The sequence below is a fragment of the Nothobranchius furzeri genome, chromosome 4 (genome assembly GCF_043380555.1).
Source record: "Nothobranchius furzeri strain GRZ-AD chromosome 4, NfurGRZ-RIMD1, whole genome shotgun sequence".
NCBI classification, from domain to species: Eukaryota; Metazoa; Chordata; class Actinopteri; order Cyprinodontiformes; family Nothobranchiidae; genus Nothobranchius; species Nothobranchius furzeri.
In genome coordinates this window covers 71,676,190-71,683,047 of record NC_091744.1, presented here as the reverse complement: position 1 = coordinate 71,683,047, position 6,858 = coordinate 71,676,190, and the positions used below count along the sequence as shown (strand labels likewise).

The following is a 6,858-nucleotide window of genomic DNA, read 5'->3' as shown; positions in this document are numbered from 1 at the left end:
CTTCATTTTTTTCTCTGTCCCTATTTATCTCACTTCTCTCTTCCCCCGTTTTTACCAAGGACTTGTATATATCTCCTCCCACCCAGCCCAGCCCCGCCCCCTTCTCTACTCTCTTGGTGAGTCTCTTTCTCTGTCTTTCTCTCATCTTTCCAAGAGATAACTATGTGCTAGCTCTTTCATCTTTCTCCTCCCTCAAGAGACGACTGCCCAGCAGACTCAGAGGAGCAAAGTCAGCACTTCAGCTCTCTGTGATGTCACGTAGCCCCTGACCTAACCCTCCTCGCCCCACCCTCAAGCATTCCCTCCCATAACAAGTTTTAACACATCTGATGCATCAAACAACTCTGATTTAGCTTGATGGTGCTTCTGCACGAGGGAAACACTCAACAAACCGTTTCTTGCTCAAGAAAATAAATGGCAGCAAAATCCACCCCTGGTGGTAAAATATGGCTCACTTTTGTTTTCAAGATAATGGTTGAAAAAAATAACTGTTCTGCAGCAGAGATTGAAAATCTGACCTGTTGTCTCTGTATGACACATTGGAACAGGAGTCTTTGTACATCTTTTAATTTTGACAATCGGTTGCAAGGGGGTGTCGTCTAGACGGCGAGTGAGCGGAGGGAGGAATCGACACAGGAAAGAGTTTGAGCGAAACAAGTAGGCAAGAGCCAGAATGTGTTCGTAACAGAGAGAAACAGAGGTGAAGATAGTTACAGTGATGGGACGGGGAAGAATGGATTAGAGAGGAGGGGGAGGCTGAACGTGTTAATACACAGGAACACTGCATCAAACCAATGCACTGCTCTGAGGCTGCTGAGCAGCTGAGAGGAGTGCGTCAGCAGTACATTCACGTTCCCACTGAAGGACAAAAGGAGGGGGCAGAGCAAGCATCTTAGCTGCTTGCAACACCGACACACAAGTGTGTGTGTGCGTGTGTGTGTGTGTGTGGGGGGGGGGGGGGGGGGGGGGGGGGGAAGAGAATAAACAAGGAGAGAAGATGAGGATAAGAATGCTGGTCCTGCTGTTTCTGTGACGGCAGGCTGGCTGCTCTCTCTCTCTCTCTCTCTCTCTCTCTCTCTCTCTCTCTCTCTCTCTCTCTCTCTCTCTCTCTCTCTCCGTGTCTCTCTCTCTCTCTTTCTCTCATACACACACACACACACACACACACATTCTCCTTCACACACTCTATCATTCTCTTGCTCTTGATCTGTCAGTGGTTCTTTCTCTCCTTCCCTTTCAAGCTCTCCCATTCCCTCTCTCCGTTTTACTCTGACTACTGCAGTAGTCCACCAGCCAGCCGCAAGTCTGACAGCCATACACATGGCCAACTGCCACAACTTACTACCTCAACCCTGGAGGAAACATTAACAAATACGTGAGCAGAGGAACACCGCGGGAGAACGCCTGGAGGACAGACAACGAGCGGAGAAAAGAATCTTCAACACGTTTTCTTCTTTATGGATACGAATACAAAACCCCACTTCTACAGTCGGCGTCATCCTCTTCTCCCGTTGCAGAAAAGGGCAGGAGTGATCTCTCCCTCCTCGTCAGCTTTTGCGAAGCTCCGACAGTGCAGCGCATCCCCTTCTCTCTCCTCTCTCAAGCACACACACACACACACACACACACACACACACACACACACACACACACACACACACACACACACACACACACACACACACACACACACACACACACACACACACACACAGCGCCACCATCTCTCCCACCAACCTCAACCCCCCTCCCCCCTAAGAGGAATAGATGGATTACTGCTAACTGTGCACACGGCAGCATGCAGCTGCTCTGACCAGGGCCAGCTCAACGTTTGGAGGAAGCAAGAGGAACACAGAGGATGAGAGAAGAGGGGGATGCTTGTGCCGGGAGTTCTTTAGCCTTTTTTTTTCTTTTTTGTCTCTCAGCCTCTGTCACAACAGGGCTAATCAGCGACCGACAAGCCCTTGGCAAAGTCACAGTAAGGGAGGTCTCTCACCCAAACAGGCGACCAGCCGACGAGCCAACACATGGACCAGGAGCTGAGAGAACAGTGGATTTTTTCTTTAATTCCAGTTAGTCACACCTCTTTTTTTCCCTCCTCTGTTGCAATTAACTGCGTATTGGATCGTTGTGATTTATCCACAGAGGAGCCGCATCTAGGAATCTGCAACTTGGCAGGGGGGAGTTAGTGAGGGAAGACAGGCTCCAGGCACCTGCCGAGACTTCCCGGCCTTACCTATGGCTCTGAGTGCTTCTTTTAATGCTGTTCTGAGTCCTAAAAATCAGGAGCCATTTTGTACCCCTGTCTAATAAAAGGGACACATCATTTTTTCAAAAGAAGAGAAAAGAAAAAAAAAGATCTTTTGTCATTCCATGGGAAGGAATTATAAATGAACGTGTGGCAGAACGACTGCTTTTAACTTCTGAAAAAAGACGAGAACATTTTCAAACTAATGAGGTAAGGCACCAGAGCTGTTACTCCACCCCTTCCTCACATTGCTGTGTTGCTTTTCATCTGCTGCTTCACTTTTATTAATCTGTTTCATTCTGTCTTTTGTCTGTTTCTCCTTTCATTCCTTCAAACAAACATATTGACGCAGAATCTTCCTGCACCGTCGATGGAACTTGGGAGCCTTGAGTTGCTCCAGCCAGGATAGGGTGGTCTGTCCTTTGGTGTGTCCCGTCTCCCCCCACCATGCAGAATAATGAGCCCTCCACACCATGAGTCCATTGGGCCAGGTTAGTGTGCAGCCTACCTGGAACACCATCCTGCTCGCCGTGCTCTCCCTCATGGTGCCTGCTCTCAGTATGTGCCAGTTCACAGGCCCTGAGTTGGGCTCTGTTAACACGCAGAACTGTCCAGGTGTGTGCTCCTGTACTAACCAGCTCAGCAAGGTGGTGTGTACTCGTCGAGGCCTGATCAGGGTTCCTCCAAACATCCCAGCCAATACCAGGTACCTGAACCTAATGGAAAACAGCATAGAGACCATACAGGCAGACACTTTCAGGAACCTGCATCATCTGGAGGTGCTGCAGTTGGGCAGGAATGCTATCAGGCAGGTCGAAGTGGGGGCATTCAATGGCCTAACTAGTCTCAACACCTTGGAACTGTTCGACAACCGACTGACAGTCATACCCAGTGGGGCTTTCGACTATCTTTCAAAGTTAAGAGAACTGTGGCTTAGAAACAATCCAATTGAGAGCATACCCTCTTATGCCTTTAATCGTGTCCCCTCACTCATGAGACTGGACCTGGGTGAACTAAGGAAGTTGGAGTACATCTCAGATGGGGCGTTTGAGGGCCTTCATAACCTCAAGTACCTGAATTTGGGAATGTGCCGTCTTAGGGAGTTTCCAAATTTGTCTCCTCTTGTGGGATTAGAGGAGTTGGAGATATCAGAGAATGTTTTCCCAGAACTAAAGCCTGGAGCCTTCCGTGGGCTTCAGAATTTACATAAACTTTGGATTATGAACTCTGCCATCACAACCATTGAGAGGAATGCATTTGATGACATCACAGCTTTGGTAGAGCTCAATCTTGCCCATAATAATTTATCATCACTTCCCCATAACCTCTTTACTCCTCTTCAGTACCTGGTGGAGCTTCATTTACACCACAACCCTTGGCGTTGTGATTGTGATGTGGTTTGGCTCTCTTGGTGGCTCCGAGAATACATTCCAACAAACTCCACCTGCTGTGGACGCTGCCACACCCCAGTCCACATGAGAGGACGATACCTGGTGGAAGTTGATCAGACAACATTTCAGTGTTCGGCACCAGTCATACATGACGCTCCAAGAGATCTGAACATTTCAGCTGCAAGAGTTGCAGAGCTGAAGTGTCGAACAGCTACCATGAGCTCAGTCCGATGGCTTCTCCCGAATGGGACCGTGTTAACCCATGGCTCGGCTCATCCGAGGATATCTGTTCTGAATGATGGAACGCTCAACTTCTCTAATGTTCTACTGTCAGACACAGGGGTCTACACATGCATGGTGAGCAACATGGCAGGGAACTCCAATGCCTCCGCCTACCTAAATGTCAGCAATGCTGAACTGAACATATCTGAGACCTACTTTACCACTGTGACAGTGGAAGTGTTGGAGCCCACAGTGGAGGAGACTCCAAAACCCAAACCCACTGCCCCTGCCTCACCCTCAGTCTTTCAGCCTGTATTTATCTCCACACCAACTGTGCTTTTCCAAAATACTCAGACTCCAAGGCAGGTGTCAGTTCCCACTGCCAGAGTCCCTAGTGGGCCAGCTGCCAGCCTGGATGAGGTGATGAAAACCACAAAAATCATAATTGGCTGTTTTGTAGCTGTTACCTTGCTGGCAGCTGCCATGTTGATAGCATTCTATAAACTGCGGAAGAGGCATCAACAGAGGAGTACAGTGGCAGCAGCCAGGACCATAGAAATTATACAGATGGAGGAACAGGCCCCCCCTGTTCCACCACCAACATCTGGATCTAGTGGCTCTGATGACACAGGCCTGGTACTGCCAACATTAGTGGAACACAACAGCAACACATTTAAACCTGGGTATGTGTCATCGTCCGCCTCATCTAGACAAGGGAGCTACGGGGCCCACTGGACTCAGAACAACTCTCTTCACCGCTCTGTCAGACACCACCACAGCCACATCAGCACCATTGCTGATCCCTATCTCATTAAGACTACTCACGGCAAGGAAAAGGTTCAGGAGACCCAAATCTGAGCTCCCTGTGGATCCATTTCAGACTCTGCTCAAAGTTATCTTCTCTTACTTGCTCACCAGGCCATGCAATAGAATGCACAAAGAGCAGAACTGTAACTTTATTTTGTACAAAAGTGTCCAAAACATCTTTTTTTCCCTGTACATGCCTATACATAAGTATATAAATATGGAAAAAAGATCTAACTATATATAAATGAACCTAAAGTCAGACACTGAGTAAAACAGATTATATTAAAGATGACATTACTTTGAAACTATTTTCTAACATTGGAAGACTTCTATTTAAAAGAATAAAACAATAAAGGTTTTTTGAATGAAAATAGATGGTGTCACTGTGTAATGTGAGAAAAGAGGCATTTAATTTGTTTTTGACAAATATTTAGGACGCTGTCATAAAAAACAAAAAAAAAAAAAACTTTATGTAGGCACCAGTTTCAAAACTCAATCCACATATGAGCTCCTGTTTGTACTTCACCAAAATCATATGCAATAAAATGGTATTCCAGATTAGGAAATCTAAAAAAAATACAAGTTAAATTAAGATTGATACTAACGTCCAATAGAAGCAAAATGGCACAGATAGATTATGCTGTTCAGTAGCTATCAGCCAAATGCTTTTGGACTGCAGTGAAGATCTGCAGCTAAGGTTTAACCCTGTGTTTGCTGAAGCTAAGTTGTGTTTCTTTGTTAGTGCCAGTGCTTCATTTGTAGCGTGTCTACCCGTGTTCATTTAATGTGCACAAGACTCCCCTCTGGCTCATCAGACAAAAGGTGAAATGCAGTCAAATAACAGTTGTTGCAAAGTGTTTTCCTGTTATTGGTTGCATTTTGTATCTTTAATTTTCCTCCTTGGATTTTGACATGCTTCTTAATGGCTTGTGTAGTGTTTAGGGCTAATTTAGTAATGCATTTACTGCAGTTGCCTGACTCGTCTGCAAGGGCTCATTCTTCACTCTTGCTAATTTTTCAAAGTACCAGACATGTGTTACAGTACTACAGAGCTTTGCTGACCATTCTGCTTTTGGAGAAAAACACAGAGGACTGAAATGAAACAAATGAATGTCTGACACCGGGGCTTTTCCGTGGACACTGGAACATTATTTTGTGTCGTTTTGATTTCTGTTCTCTTTGAACATTTTATTTTTAGCAACACCATTTTTACGGAAGGACAAATGAGGCTATGAAAAAAAAAATAAAAAAACAACTTTGGTTTGTATTTCTCTAATCGGAGAGACTTTGCTCTGATGTGCTTTCCTTACTCAGATTTTATGTGTGTAAGCTTTTTAGTCATAAAGGCTGGAGGCAGTGATCTAAGTGGTATCACACCCCAAACCCCTATCTTACGGTCCTATGCATTTACTTAGTGTCTGCATGAATGGGTCTTTAAGTAATTGGTGTACAATGCTGCATTATACCCCACAGTAGGGCTCTATGCAGGTCAGATAGGCTGCAGGTCTCTGATGCCTCAGCTTAGTTCCTAACATTGATTTCTCAGTGACTGTAAAGGAGAAAAATACAAGTATCACACAGCTCTACACAGTTTGTGGGTTTCTTTTCCTTACATGCACATTTTCAGATTCCAGTCATTTTCTGAATCTGACATTCATTGAATATTGTTTTTTAACTTTGAAACAAATGACACAAAACCTTAACTGACAGAAGGCAAAATCTAATGGTCCTCCATTACACACACACACACACACACACACACACACACACACACACACACACACACACACACACACACACACACACACACACACACACACACACACACACACACACACACACACATATATATACATGTGTGTGTGTGTGTGTGTGTGTGTGTGTGTGTGTGTGTGTGTGTGTGTGTGTGTGTGTGTGTGTGTAGGTGAGTGTTAAATGTGTTGTGTGAATTTCTGAGAAACGACCTTTAGGTCAAGTACAAGGTCACAACGAAGCAAAACTGGCGTGATGTGTGATCAATGCATTATGTGTAATTTAAGAAAAATAAGAACCTATGATGCTCCTGTTCTGAGATGCAGAATGTTGCTGGTGCAGAGGTGGGCTGAAAACAGAAGGATTGCTCAACATTATTAATGATATGACACACCTCACTTCTGATTGGCTAACAAAACGTATTCAGCCATGTTGTAA

General features: G+C 45.3%; 1 protein-coding gene across 1 annotated transcript; it reads left to right on the top strand.

Annotated features, from left to right (window-relative positions):
• Positions 1 to 1,135: 1,135 nt before the first annotated feature.
• Positions 1,136 to 6,253, top strand: lrrc4.2 (leucine rich repeat containing 4.2). Its single transcript, XM_015976860.3, has 2 exons — positions 1,136 to 2,458; positions 2,601 to 6,253. Exon 2 carries the CDS (start codon positions 2,722 to 2,724, stop codon positions 4,717 to 4,719), a length of 1,998 nt encoding a protein of 665 aa, XP_015832346.1. The 5' UTR covers positions 1,136 to 2,458; positions 2,601 to 2,721; the 3' UTR covers positions 4,720 to 6,253.
• The last annotated feature ends 605 nt before the right edge of the window (positions 6,254 to 6,858 follow it).

Coding starts and splice junctions, on each gene's coding strand:
- lrrc4.2 (XM_015976860.3), top strand. CDS start 2,722: ATGAGTCCATTGGGCCAGGTTAGTGTGCAGCCTACCTGGAACACCATC.